The sequence below is a fragment of the Macrobrachium rosenbergii genome, chromosome 6 (genome assembly GCF_040412425.1).
Source record: "Macrobrachium rosenbergii isolate ZJJX-2024 chromosome 6, ASM4041242v1, whole genome shotgun sequence".
NCBI lineage: Eukaryota > Metazoa > Arthropoda > Malacostraca > Decapoda > Palaemonidae > Macrobrachium > Macrobrachium rosenbergii.
The window spans coordinates 23,604,630-23,620,495 of record NC_089746.1 but is presented as its reverse complement, the minus strand read 5'-3'; the positions used below and the strand labels follow the sequence as shown (position 1 = coordinate 23,620,495).

The 15,866-nt window shown below is 35.6% G+C and overlaps 2 protein-coding genes across 5 annotated transcripts in view; both read left to right on the top strand.

Moving 5' to 3' along the window:
- The window catches only part of LOC136839326 (uncharacterized), a 49,312-nt gene extending 45,076 nt beyond the window's left edge, over positions 1–4,236 (top strand). For all 4 annotated transcript variants that reach the window (XM_067105217.1, XM_067105214.1, XM_067105215.1 and 1 more), the window contains one exon: positions 233–4,236. In XM_067105217.1, the coding sequence (XP_066961318.1) occupies positions 233–301 (69 nt within the window). In that variant the 3' untranslated portion in view covers positions 302–4,236. The remainder of the gene's footprint in view (positions 1–232) is intronic.
- Positions 4,237–7,989: 3,753 nt separating this feature from the next.
- LOC136839732 (protein tipE-like) lies at positions 7,990–10,108 on the top strand. The gene has a single exon (XM_067106073.1). The coding sequence runs from the start codon at positions 8,387–8,389 to the stop codon at positions 9,812–9,814; it is 1,428 nt and encodes a 475-aa protein (XP_066962174.1). The 5' UTR covers positions 7,990–8,386; the 3' UTR covers positions 9,815–10,108.
- The last annotated feature ends 5,758 nt before the right edge of the window (positions 10,109–15,866 follow it).

Genomic DNA, 15,866 nt, shown 5'->3' with positions numbered 1-15,866 from the left:
AATTATGCTTTCAGGTTATTTTTTTATTAGTTTTACTGATCTCTCATTTGACTGAAAGAGTTTATCAAATTTCTTTGCCAGATATTGCTAGATCCTATCAGACATAATGAGTACGTCTTGGTTTTCGTTGTTTCTTTTCTCTTTATCTTCTGTTTGACTGACAGGGTTTATTGATTACTTTGCATTGCCAAACCGATCCAAAGACAGCATGTTTTCTTTTTCTGCACTGCAGGATCCAAGAGATTCAATCAGGACGGTGCGCGTCAACTCCACCGAGAGGAACTACCCGAGACACAGCTAAATGTTTACATATCGTAGTGTTGGGACGGAACACCTCGACGTGAATGCGATGTCGAGAAGAAAAATGCTGCAATACTCTATCGTTAGTGCGAATTTCTACGTACAACCAACGATCCTCTATTATGAACGAAGCTTTTCTATGTATTGGTTATGCCACGAAAGAGGACTAGAGAAACAAAAGGCGGAAGCTGAACGCATCTGCAACGACATGCCTTGAGTGAGGATGCTGTAGGCAGTGAACTGTGTGAGCTACTGCCTAGTTAGTGTGTCGTCTTATATATCATGTCACAGACCAGCTCCTTCTTACAGAGTTTGTTCCTTGAGGAAGGATATAAACTGAACTATCATTTGAAACCAAAGTATTAAAAAAAATCTATTTAATTTGTAGGACTGAAAACAATTCTTACTCTGTTGGTGGCAGGAAGAGAAGGCAAAGTGAGACCGAAGGTGAGTTCACAAACCCCCCGCGAGACATTTTATGGTTTTTGTAACTGCAAGGAGAAACTTTGGCCTTTTCACCTAAAAAACAATTGAGTAATTGTTGCATATGTCGACTAAAATCACCTACATTATCCCGGTGTTTAAAAAAAACCATCCATATGGAAATAAGATGACAGACAAGCGATACCCACTACAGTTCTAAAATCACATAAATAGTACCTGTAGTTATAGTAAAAAAGTCACATGCACTCAAATTATTAGGAAAGCATTCAAAGTAAAACTTTAGTTGCTTACCTTATGACAGTTATGATGCAAATGGTAAAAAAAAAATACAAATATCTTTTACAGAATGTTTGTGAGGAAAAGTCCAAAAAATAGCTACCTAATTTAATCTTGGTCATGCCCCTCTTGCATCACCACTGTCATACAAAGTGCGCAACTAAACTTCTACCAATTCCGATTTATAAATTGATGTCTGCATGAACAATCTAAGGTAACCTCTTTCGACTTAACAATATCAAACTATTCAGATAAATAAATGTCCTAATTTTTATGCTTAATTATTATTATTATTGATAAGTACCGTAGTCCATAATAATGTAACTATATAATGTTTTAATGTGTATGAAATATATTACAACACAGGACATGTAGAAGTTTGAAACTTGCTGTTTTAATGCATTTCCATACATTTAAAACATTACATAGGGCTATACAATTATGAGGTACTTAGCACTGAAGCATCACATTATGGTGGGAACAATCACATTATTATTATTATTATTATTATTATTATTATTATTATTATTAATTAGAGTGATAAACCAACCGAAAGGTGACCCTTGATAATAAAGTCTGCTGTTAGTTTTTTGACATATTAGGTAAGATATCTGAAGACAGTTAGGCTTAAAAACTGCGTTATAAATGTTAACTTTGGTCCAAAATATAAGAGAGATCGAATTCGAGGAAACATTTCACGGGGTCGAAAGGTCACTACTTATTACACGAAGAAGTCTGGGGAATCAGGTATGTTACCTGAGGACTGGAGGAACAGTTCCCTGAGCAATGAGAAAATGTTATGTCCCAAGGGAATCCAGTTTCATAATCTGTCACCCATACACGTCGCTATAACTTCTTTAATGGAATTCAAACCCCGTTACAGAGTATTTATTAACCCTTTTATTTGAAGGAAAGAGTTTTATTATTATTATATTATTCTTATTATTGCTTCACACACATTTACGAGAGAGCATCACATATTAGCGTCGTAACTGTGCTTCACAATATGCATGGCAGTCCCTCGTGGAAAGAACAACTATTTAGGATTAAGTTTCAGCACGTAAATCACAGTCCTTATATTATAACATAGTTTTCTTAAGAGATAATCTAGGCCAAGCTAGGAGAGCCGGTGCTCGTTTTTGGAGGATGGGCGATCACGGTAGCATCTAGCATCGTTCAATGTAACAAATGAGGTCTTTATTGGAGATACTTCTATTTTCTCCGACCGACGAAGATGTGATATGAAAAAAAAATGGATTTATCGAGCGTACAAGAATATTCTAGTCCTGTTTTCTTTATGGCGTAAGGACGTGTATTTTTGTTTTTAAATGTACTCTGTAGACTCTTACCAAAGATAACGTAGTTGTTAGGATGGATGGCTAGGATGGTTTCCATGCCTGGAAAGGGAGGAATCCTCTATCGGGCCATGATCGGTATGTGAAGACATTAAATTTCTTTGTAACCGTAAGTGTGGCTGTTCATTGGAGCTGCATAGAGTTCTGTAGAAACTGTATGTATGTGTGTATATATGCAGGCTTTTTGTTTTCTATTTTTATACCTATATGTACATAAACTACCTTAAAATCGAAACAATTGCAGTTTCTCAAACGTCCTTTATTCTTCATTTTATATCACATCAGTTGCAAAGAAGAATGGCGGTGTTTGAAATAAACCAAATATTTATGGATTAGTGAAACCTTTATAATGCATACACGTAATGCGCATACATATACATATATGCACACATACATGAATATATCTAAGCATATCCAAATGTCTAGGTATCGATATAAACGAAAATTACCAAATTATGTGGGCAATGTCAATCACTTCACTCAGTTGCTAGACACGGATGTGGCGTCAGCGCATGTCTGCTGTTTGGTAAGGGTCTTTCTGTCCGCTTTATTGTTGTTTTGTATTTTTTTTTTTTTTTTTTTTTTTTACTTTTGCAATCCAGGGAAACAAAACAAGAGTTTTGCATTTCACTTGTATAAAGAAGGTTGGGGCGAATCTAACACTTGCATTTTATTACTGAATCAAAGTGAAAAATATCCATTGTGAATTTATCAATAATAGAAAAATTAACAGCTTTTTTTTTTTATAATAAAAATGGGATATTTGTATTATTTTATTCCTGTAGACATATGGTCTGTATTGTGCATTTTATCAGCATCAAATTGAAGATAATAACTGAATTGTGTCACTATGAGAAGAGATTAACAAGAACGATAGGAATTTTTCACTGTATTAGCATAAAATTACTGAACTGTATTGTCATCCTATTACTATAAAAATTGATAATAATTACAGTGAAATTATCACTATGAAGAAAAGAAAAGAAAATTTTGTGCATCTTATTCACATAAGAATGATAAGCACTGTTTGTTTAAACGGAAAACAATGAGTGTGTGTTCTATTATTTTGAAATTACTGTTCATTTTACCTACATGGAACTGGGAATATGTATAGTGTATTTTCATTATTACAAAAATGCGAACTATCATTTTGAACTGTACTCATCAAAAAAAAAAAAAAAAAAAAATGGGGATAATTTGATGTCATGGTAATGGAAAAAATTGCTGCAGACCTTATCATCATAAAATCAAGATAATTATGACAAGGATTTCGCTCATATAAAAATTAAGAATGATATTAAAATGAGGATTTTGATTAGAACAAAGAGGAAATATAAGGATTATGGGCTGCATCATTTAAAAAAGAGAAAAGGAATCACCTTTTGATCATGTAAATAGATATGCATTATGAACCCTGTCAGAATGTAAAAAAAAGGATGATATTAAATATGAAAAATAATCATTATTATTATTATTATTATTATTATTATTATTATTATTATTATTATTATTATTATTATTATTATTATTATAAGGACGAGAAGAATGTTTTGTATATTAATAATATAAGATGTAGGATAAGTGAGCAAAGGTATGTTTAAGAAACAATGTGATTGTTAGACAAGTAACGTTGCTGCATAGCGTTATTGTCAAGAAATTTTCACCAGACCACTGAGGGGGGAAAAAACAGTACCTGTTTACTTCAGCAGTAAGCTTCAGTTCTAGATTGTAAACTTGACCTATTTCTTATCCATTGTTTAAGATTATATCTTTATCCTCTCCAGTGTTTTTTTAAGCTCTCTTACTTTAACCGCACAAACGTTATAGTGTCTATGATATTTTAGCTTGTAATATTTTGTAGGAACTTGCATTATAACTATAAATAAATGTTTCTATTACGCTGCTCTTTCATTATGGAAATTCCTCAGGTATGGCTTTGGAATCTGTGAAGTCTGTTGTTGCTGACAACAGAAAGTCCAAACCTGCCCCCTTTCAACCTACCCTCTCTCGGAATACGAAAGGAAGATGAGTAACAGGTCATTTCACCTATCTGAGAAGTATCGAAGTCATCAGGCCACGTTTTAGTAACCACTACTGTATAAAAAACATTCTCATCATTCAACTCTCTAACTGCAGCGTTTTATTACCAACTGACTGAACATTTATAAAGCATCTTTTCGAGACGTTACCATATATAACGTCCTTGGTCAGTATTTGCTGTTATTCTCCTTATTTCCGCTTTTAAAGATTTGCCATTTTGATTACAATTTATACACATGGCAACTTTTGAAGTGCACTCTTCAATAATGCCTGCAGTCCACCGTGTGGGGCACATTGACGGCTTACACCACCCGCTTCCCATGCAGGTTAATTCTGAAATTAAATCCTTCAAAAGATTACAATAAGATGAAAGTAAAGTGAAAAGATGAAAATCCCAGAATTTTTCCCTGTCCATATAAATCGCCTGAATAGCATTCTATAGTCGTGCAAATAGCGCTGACCTTCTCAAGTGTCAACTGAATGACCTTCAAATCAGTGTCAGTAGCGAGTCAGGCGATTATTGACCATACTTACTGTGGGATCTTGATATAAATTATGGCTTAAGCGGAACTACTTCGATTATAAGGTGAGTGAACGGTGGACTATTGGAAATATCTTATTCATACTTCATAGTTTATTGTTATCATCCTCAGATGTATAAACATACTCACACACACACACACACATATATATATATATATATATATATATATATATATATATATATATATATATATATATATATATATTATATATATATATATATATATATATATATACATATATATATATTATATATATGAGGTAAGAAAATAACTAACATTAGATTATTATTGACAGGAGAAGTATTTCAAAGTAGCCACAAAAATGTGGTTACATAGACAAAAGGACTGATTCATAAACTAACGTTACTAACATTTTTCTGACACCGTTAAGGAAAAAATCGGTTAAGGAAAAAATCCGTTAAGGAAAAAATCCGTTAAGAAAAAAATCTTGATTAGTTTCATCGCTCAAACAGCATTCGAACAACCCCTACACTCCCGCTACCCAAAAACTTAATTCACAAAAAAGGGTACATTTAATTATTAGGGGCGCCGACAAAAAATCATAACTTGCCAAAATTTATTAAAGTCCAACAGACAGACTAATAGTTACAGGGACAGATAGAAGGGAATATAGACTGACAGTCACGTACAGTATATAAAGATATCGAAATCTTGTCAAAACTACTTACTAACTGAACAAAACAAGTCGTTTACACAATCCGCATCAAACCAGTTTCAGGAGGAGCCAAGCTGGTTCGATCTTAAAAACAAAATGGATTCCGACCAGTGATTATATAGCTAACCGAAAGTGAGGTTCGTGGTGTTGGTGAAAATTTGATTAATGAAAATTCGGCTAAAAAGCCAAGCACCGGAGCACTTACAGCCATTCGTTGCTTAAGACTGTGAAAATAGGAAGTTGGGTGGATGGACAGCAATATGGAAGAAAGGAAGGTGGAATGGAGGTAGACTAAAAAAGTGTATATAGCAAGAGGCCGAAGAGACGCTGCAAACAACTTCAAGTTATGTCTACAGTGCATCACGTGAAGTGCACTGACAGCACTGTTCTCCTACGGGGTTCAGGGTGTTGGTCTTCGTTCAATCATTAACATACAAAAGGTGAAATATGGCTAATGACGATTTCAGTGTCTCTCTCTTTCTGGCCTGAAATACATAACAAAGGTGAAAATTCATTTTTTTTCCAGCGGTTTCTAAGAGGTATGCCTTATATAATTTTTGTATTTTGTTGTGTTTTCTTCTTTGTAACGTTGTTGCTGTTGTTGATGTTGCTTTTGTTACTGTTGTTCTTACGGTAGTGTATCAGTGATAACTGTGCAATTAATTTTCTCAGATGCACAGCGTGTCAGTGATGCAACTGCAGATTCTGTACAAGGGCTACGGGAATATTTCACGAATACTTTCAAAGCTAAAATGAAAAATCACCACAGAGAGAGTAGGAGTTACCATTAGCACGTGCGTCTATTAACAGATGAAACTGCAAAAAATTTATATTTTACCACCACAGAGGGATAAAAATTTAGAGAAGATTCAATGTTGCATTCATTTCATACAAGAAATGGGCCTAAAATCTGCAAGAACTTGAACTGAAGCCACGGGGCTGCCATCGAATATCTGTGCTGCTGATCTTGTGAAATTTTAATTGTTTACTTGGGTTCATCACGACAGGATTGGTCGTGACTGCAGTGTCCGATTTCATGAGATAAGACTTCACTCAATTTATCAATAAATGTTTCATTACTCTTATCGCGAATTTTAGGTTTTGCTGAACAGAAAATTTATAATAATATATATTTATTACTAATGATTTCTGTATCCATTATAGACTTTGATGAAAATTTTATTTGTCTTTTAGTTAAGCCATGAAGCTCTTTGAACTTTCAGATGCTTACCTGAATCGTAAGAAGAATAATCTTAGCATTTTTAGTAATCGAAACAGCAGCGCTCATCAGTATCACGTATCTGTTCTGACATTTTTGTTTCTAATCCACTATGATACATGATACTTGACCCAAAAAACATTTGTTAATTTCGCCAGCTAAAATTCGCTTTGTATCTTGATAACCAACGGAAGCTTCCACGCAAGCTAAATTTTAGTGAAAGCAAAACTCTAAAGGGGTGCTTTGCCTTTCATTTACTCTATATAAACCAAAATTTGCATACTTCAAATCAACAATCATTCTATCATAAACACAAAATCCCTGTTCAAGAGACAATTGCAGCTAGAAAATAATACTCAGGTCAACCTCATCGATATTCCGTTGAGCAGAGAATCAAGTGGAGTCATATTGACTAAACTGTACCTCGCGTGCTGCGGTTTTGAGACTGTCGTAAGGCCTATGTTTGAAGTCAATTGACCGTGACAGTAGCTATCCTGATCTGCTGTGGCGAGTGCCTGTGAGAGAGTTGCATCGTTAGGTGCGAATAATCTGCTACATTACATTTGGTTAACTGTCAGATTTACTAGGTCTAAGAGAATCTAGTAATGTAATTCATGGGTGCAGCTAAAGTAATTTACTTTGAAAAATTTATGGTAATAGCATACTGAGAAAAGTGTCAGTGAATATTGGACATTCTTTTGCTATTCAGTTAAATAACCAGGTGCGTTGGAATTTCGACTCAAGTGACTTGTAAAGTGCAGAGTGAACATCAGTTGTACTGGAGATGAAATTCAGAAACCTCTTTTTGAAGCTTACCTCTCTCCCACTCCTGATGATCAGGAAATTAAGTTTAGCTTTCCTTCGGGAACTTTCTGTAAACTCTTGGTCATCTGACAAGGTTTGCTGCAAATAGGGCAGCTTATTATTGTCCATTTCGGAGTGAAAATATCCGAGATTCAAGCTTAGAATAAAAGATGGAGCTTGTGAGTGCACCCAAGTAAAGAGGGAACGTGGTACAACAACTCGTTAAGGTTTGTCTGTTTAGCTTATCAGGTTCAAGTTGTATTTTATAAGAAAACAGAATTGGAAAATACTCTCTTTAGAGAGTGAAACCAAACAAATTCGCATGGTGGTCTACGTGCCCGAGCCGTATAATAAACATGATGAAATTTAATTTGTGAATAAACATTGTTAAAATAGTGGTTGCCACTGTCATCATTCATTTAATTCAAGTATTACTGAATGTAATTACAAAAAATAAATGTTCCAATTCAGTGTGAAGAGGATATATAAGTGATCAAGAAGAAAAAAAAACTTATTTACCAATCACGTCACGCATTTCGTTCGTCATTGACCGGTTCCCCTTTCGATCGAAGGATTGAGTTTCTTTTGTTTTGATGTTCCTGGCTTCCTGTCAAATTACCCTGCGTGTTAGATTATTTTGAAGAGTGAATGCGAATTTCCTTCACAATATATGTAAATGCCCTCTTGATTATATCCTTGGCTTAGCCCTTGAAAAGTAAAACGAAAAATGTATACCATAGTGAACGGCTTACAAGGTGGCATGCATATGCCTCAACCTAGGTTTCGCTATCGAAGGCAAAAGGAAAAGAAGAAGCCCCCCTCGAGGCCATGTTGTCAAGTTTTGGCAGAGAAACTGCGAACTTTCTTTTTGCGCCTAAGAGCTGCAATACTTATTCTACTGTCGACGTTTGGTGTTCCCGCCTTTTACCTAACCTTCCATTTCCTTTTGAGCCCCGGTCTTGCCACTCTGGGAGCTCACCTTCAGCCAGCAACCTGTATCGTCGTTTCCAGCAGCGTCAAGAGGGGCCAGATGAACTGTACTTGGAGTTCTTGCCGTCAGGGGTGTACAAAACTAGAGATCTATACGTGCTGGCAGGTTCTCGTTCTTCCTCACCGGGGTGAGCTCAATCACACCGATGATCTCATGATCAATGACACTTCCAAGAGTTACTGGAACTTCGAATCGGTGACCCCTGAGATAGGCGCTGCTATTTCGGCATCCGATTTCGGTTATGACTCTGGCGATGATAAATATTTTAGACCCGAGAGAAACAGGACAACAGTGGCGCTGGAAACAGACCCGAAAAACAATAGTTTCGTGGGTAAGAAGACAATTCCGATAAACAAGACCCATCACGACAATTACAAGGAAAAACCCAAGCCGAGTGCAGGGGAGGTCTTCTTCACCTCGTTTGTCCCATCATCGTTCAACGAGACCGACTTGGCTAAGCTCAAGATAAATGTTGCTGGATGTGACTACACCCCGTGTGATGATTGGTGGCAAAAATACGGCAGAATGGGAACGGCGTTTTCATGCTACATCGGTGACGATGGTCAGCTGGCGGTTCCAGAATTTGACGTTGAACGAACGGCAATGCAGGTATCTGTTGGGGTTCTTCCCCTGGTACTAGCTTTCTTATCATCCTGTTTGATGTACCGGCTATATTGCCGCAAGGGGCACAGCGACAACACACTGAGCCTGTCGCAGCGACGGTCGGCGAAAAAGGCTAAAATGGATGAGATACGCGCGAAACTAATCATGGAAAGGAACCGAAAGGACAAAGAAGCCGGAAAGCCGAAACTTGAGAATGTCTGGACCTTTGCTCTCAAGTCCAAACAAATGGCTAAAGTCAGACCAGCAAATGACACCGACCAGACTTTCGAAATAGGCAATGTTTGGGGTGATGCTGAAAACAATAATTACCCAAACTGCAGTCGCAAGGTTAATGCCTTGGACCAATGGCGAAAAATAGCGGGAATGGCACTGCAGCATCCGGCTGCCTCTTCCGCGAGGTTGTTCAACGAGGTCGAAATTAATTTCATCGACAGAAGAGGATTCTCCCAGGCATCCCACCACCAGTCTGAGGGCAGTCTGAGGCTGAGTTGGAGCGATGAGTATCTCGTCCAGGTGATCGAGGATGAAGAAGAATTCTGAATGGGTACTTTTTCTTAAATGCTGCTACAAAATATTCAGTATTCAAAGTTCTACGTTCTCGAATATCTTTGTATTTACGACGTTACGAACTTGGCTTTGATATTTTCATTTGTTAGAAATTAATAACTTTCTCTCTAAAAGACAGAAAATGTAATAATGGTAAATCTACCCCATTGAAAAACAGCAACTATTGTACAGGTAAAGTTTGATCAAAGGTTCAGGTCTATTTCAACTATTTATTTACAAAGTTTCATGTCTATGTCACCTATTTATTTACAAAAGCAATCCGTACCGGTATGCAAAAAAAAAAAAAAAACAATACAAGAAAGATATAAAACAATAAAACAGGGGTATTTTGTCAATAGTATCGTTATTTTTTTCTTTATAACTTTGCAACGAAAGCTGCTCTCTTAAATGTTTTCTGGAGAGAAAATGCTTGTAAAGTTTTAAGTTAATAATATCAGTCATGACTGTCAGATATTAAAACATCCTTTGTAAAATTTTGTTTTAGAAAGTAAATGTATTTCAGTTTTTTCACTGCAGCATTGCATTGTAGTGGTATTTAGCTTGCAAACTTCAGTGATGAAAATAATATGTTATTTACAAATAGCATATTTAGTCAGACTGTGTTGCGTGAAAAAATAGTCTTTTTGTGCTGTTGGTTTATTAGATTTACAGAGAAAGTGAAATAAATGCAACTCTCGTAAATCATAAGATGGACTGCCTTGAAAATATGAACATACGGATCCCATTTGTTTTACTGAAGAATTTTAGAAAAGTCAGTGTACGGTTGGCTACTGCTGTGAATGATAAGATTTTATCTAGATCGCTGAATATAGCTATTACCTTCTTGAGGCATTCACGGACATTATGTCTATATAATCATTACTGGTGTGTCACATAATTTACAGTGGATTAGTTTTTAATTATCAGGCTTTTTCTGAAAAAAAAAAAATATACATAGAGCCCCTGTCGATCTCGAGTTTCTGTTTTAAAATCTCATGAAAAATGTTTTGACATTGTATATGATAACATTACACATAATAAAATAACATTACAGATTATATGATAACATTACAGATTTAAGAAGACTTTAGATAAGGTAAAAAATGCATGCACTAATATTTTTATACTGTATATAATAATGCACTTTGAAAGTGACCTTACCATATTTAGTATGTAGGATCATTAAAGTTGATGGTTATGATCCTCATACCGCATGAAATTGTCTTAGCATGATTAGAATGAACAAGGATCTGTCTTTTTTAAAAATAGTTAATGCATTCATTTATATATACAAAAAAATGTTCTGCAGGCTCAGAAATTTCAGCTAATCTCTGAAGTATATACTGATGTTTTTTAAGAAAGCCCTCTGCTGGTTCAGAAAATTTCCAGATCTGTGAATTGTTAAAATTCCTCTTTGACAACGTTTTGCAGCTTCGGAAACAATTATATAGTGTTGACAATGTTTTCATTAATTACCCGCCTTAAATAGAAAAAAATAAAGATACACCAGTGTCATTTTCATCAAACCTTATTTATTTATTTGTTTATCAATATATAGACATAACGTAAGTCTTGTGAAAACAGTCATGTTAAACTTCTCTCCCTTTTATCCGGAACAGAGCACCCGGCATTTGCAGTGACCAATTCGAATTAATTCTTTGTTTTGTGTATCATGTTAAAAACTGACGGGGAAGCTGCAATTAAAAATAATGATCAGAAAAGTAATATGAGACTTTCAAATCTTGCAAATATTACTGGCTTTCTTCAGCCGGGTTTCGCTTTCTGCGAATACCTTCAGGAATCAGCCGGTCTAGAACTCTAGACTAAGCTGGCCATATGGAACCATTGTTGTGAAAAATCTATATTTTACTTTTAGAATGTGGTATATATCCCATTCTGAACTCTCAGAATAATGCACCATGCGGCAGGTCTGTTATCAACTACAAAAAAAAATTAATAAAAATAAAAATTTTAAATCGATTCACCTCATTCATTATTCCCAGACGTACGTATCACAAGCCACTTCATTTATCAATTGTCGATAAACTAAACTACAACTTTACTTTTCATTAATGAAGCAGACTAGAGGGAAGTTCTCACCTCTGTCACAAGGGACTACTTGTCATCATTCATCATCTCCGGTGGCTCCTGGGTCTCATTGTCACCCAGTGTATATAGCATAAGATTCCTAATTCTTTTGCGAATTCCTTTAATGATTTTTTGTAATAAGTCAGGGACATCACCACTACGAAAAGGCAAGTTGGACAAGAAGTCAAATAAATACTATGATGATGACTTCAGGCCTTTCATATTGCATTGACCTTTCTGCTCAAGATGAAAAATTTATATGAAGTGTTTAACAAATAGGCCTAATTGTCTTTGTATGTACAAGAAAATACTGAAATAAAGATTATGTGAGAGAAAATGTGTTATTTTTCCTAAATCGATTACTCGTGGTGTCAGATCAACAAAAATATATATGTATGTATTTATTTATATATATATATATATATATATATATATATATATATATATATATATAAATTATATATAAATATATATATATATATATATATATATATATATATATATATATATATATATAGGCATTATTAAAATATATACTGTATATATTACCGATTTCATTGAAAATTAAATCTGCTGTAAAATACAAAAAGGACAAATCCTTCAATCTCACGAGATTATTGTAATTTATTATCAAAAAGATTACTATATCACAGAATAATAATGTATATATATAATAAAAATGTATTACTCCTATTATCACTTAGCTATGATGTGAAAATCTTGGGAATATTGAATAAATCATTATTTCCAAAATAGTCTATTGAAATTGAAACGGTCGTTTGGAAAAAGTTCAAACAGTAGCCCATACACCTGGTTGAACTCGACACAGTTCATCATTTATTTAAATATATCTCGCCTCTGTGTCTCTGTCCACTGTCAAAATGTCCTATATTCTTTGTGAAATATGTTAAAATAAATTAAGAGGAACAAAAATCTCTGAAAATCCTATTATTCAATATTTTTCTTCCACGTAGAGTGGCCAGTTTCCTTCTTTTTCTTGCGAAAAGGTCGTATTCTCCTCCAGAGAGTCTGGAATAATCACCAAAAGAACTTTTGTAACTGTTGACGAAACCAAAGCTAGAAAATTTATTTCCGCTGTTTAATACCCTTTTCTTAGATCATTTACCCGATCAAATCATTATTTTGAGACAAACAACAATTACAATTCACAATACAAATCTAGTGTCTTTGGAAGATTTACATTTCACCCGGACGGCTATAATGGAGGAAGGCAGCGTCTGCATAGGTAAAATAAAAGAATAGTCGGTTACTTTCTTTGTCGAAAAAATTACTGAGAACTATAAGAATTGAGGGAAGTGTACACTTCATTATTAACTGAAATGATTCCATACCTTTAATAGCAGCCACTATGCAAGAGCAGACACCACTAAAGTGTACTGTATATTTATCATAACTTAAGTCAGCTATTTTTACGTAAGTGGCAACTGACGAGGTGGTAGAGTTTTAGTTATACTTCCTTGCTTCCACTACTCATTGATGACGTCAACAGATATAGTAAACAAAAACACTGCCGTGAAGGAGGGATGCACCACGAGCGTTTATTGTTAATTATTTTTATTTTGAAGCTTCATATATATATATTTATATATATATATATATGTGTATATATGTATATATGTATATATGTGTGTGTGTACATACACACACACATTTTGCAAGTTGGGTAAGGAACTTCAAACCAGATAAGACTCATTTGAAAGGCAAAATCTTTCTATATACAATGGAAATTTAATAAATAACATAACTCTTCCACGTTTCACCCCTCCATATACAGTGATTAACTGCTTGCCATTAGGCTGCATTTTTCTCAGTTTGAAATTAAAGTCCATTTAACACACAAAAATTTGGCCGAATTGCAATCAATTGCGTAAATGTGGCCTTTTTCCATGCATAGTGATGAACTGCTTGCCACTAGGCTGCTTTTTTCTCAGTTTGAAGGAAAAGTCTGTTTGACCCCCAAATTTAACCATTCGGGCCATTTTTTGGGCACCCCTGAAATATGGCCAAATTACAATCAATTGTTCAAACGTGGTTTTTTTTCCATGCATAGTGATCAAATGCGTGCCATTAGGCTGAATTTTTCTCACTTTGAAGGAAAAGTCCGTTTGACTTCCAAAAAACACCCAAGGTCTTACCATTCGGTCCGTTTTTGGACACCCCTAAAATATGACCGAATTACAATTAATTGTGCAAATGTGGAAATTTTCCATGCATAATGATCAATTGCTTGCCATCTGACTGCATTTTTATCAGTATGAAGGAAAATTCCTTTGACACCCTAAAAACATCCTCCGGGCCATTTCTGGGCATCCCAGAAATATGGACGAATTGTAATCAATTGTGCAAATGTGGCTATTTTCCATACAAGTAATCAATTGCTTGCCAATAGGCTGCATTTTTCTCAGTTCGAAGGAAAAGTCCGTTTGACCCCCCTAAAAATCACCCAAGGTTCTAGCGTTACCATTCGGGCAAATTTTCGGAACCCCTGAAATATGGCAGAATTGCTGTCAACTGTGCAAATGTGCCCATTTTCCAAACATAATAAACAATTGCTTGACATTAGGCTGCGTTTCTCTCAGTTTGAAGGAAAAGTCCGTTTGAGGCCCAAAAACCACCCTTACACTTCGAGCCATTTCTGGGCACCCCTGAAATATGTACGAATTGCAATCAATTGTGCAAATGTGGCCATTTTTCATGTACAGTAATCAATTGCTTGCCATTAGGCAGTATTTTTCTCAGTTTGAAGGAAAAGTCGGGTTGACCCCAAAAAATTACCCAAGGTAGGCTAGGCTATGCCATTTGGGCCATTTCTGGGAACCTCTGAAATATGGCCGAATTGCAATCAATTGTGCAAATGTGGCCATTTTTCATGCATACTGATCAACTGCTTGCCATTAGGCTGCATTTTTCTCAGTTTGAAGGAAAATTCTGTTTGACCCCCAAAAACACCCAAAGCTATATCCTTACCATTTGGGCCATTTTTGGGCACCCCTAGAATTTGGCCGAATTACAGTGAATAGCGCAAGTGTGACCATTTTCCATGCATGATAAACAATTGCTTGACATTAGGCTGCATTGTTCTCAGTCTGAAGGAAAAGTCCGTTTGACCCCCCAAAAATCACCCAAGGTCCCTCGGCTGTTATTGATAGTTCTGGCCGGCTCGACATTCTGTGTGTGTGTGTGTGTGTGTGTGTGTGTGTGTGTGTGTGTGTGTGTGTGTGTGTGTGTGTGTGTGTGTGTGTGTCAAACAAAGGCTTACTGAATTAAAACGCCGAGATATAAAACTAGACTTTATTTGGAAAATTAACGAAAGCATTTCAGCAGAAGCAACAGTCATGATATGTAGTCTCTCACGCCGCCCACAAAAGTGGAAGTCATAACTAGAGGAAACCCAGACTCTCAAACAATCGAGTTAGTGATTCTAGAATCTAGACCAACTAATACTAGTGACTAACACCCCAGTACCAAACAAAATAAAAGGTCATGATTACTTAGACCAAAATAAATGTCATATAGTATGTTAAACAAGAACACCACTTCCAATATACAAATCCTCACAGGACTCAACCAGAATTCCTGTTAAGAGAAACATGGCTTACCTTAAAACTTGAAATGATGCATAAAAAACAAACACTTAAAAATGAAAAATGCATAATAGAGAACAGAGGGGTTTCACTGCAACGTAAAATATGTATTCCGCAAAATATCTGAGAAAGATACAATTGTTAATGAGTTATCTTCCTCACATTCTATGTCCATCGGGAAGCCGTCAATCAAAGTGGCTGTCTTATTCGCAACCACAGCTCAAAAGAGCGATCACATCAGCCGCAAATCGAAGTGAATACCCATTCTATGGTTCCTCTATAATATACGCATTAGACCACGCACGAACGCACACATCCGCTGCCTCTAACCCAAGGTATTTCTGGGCACCCCA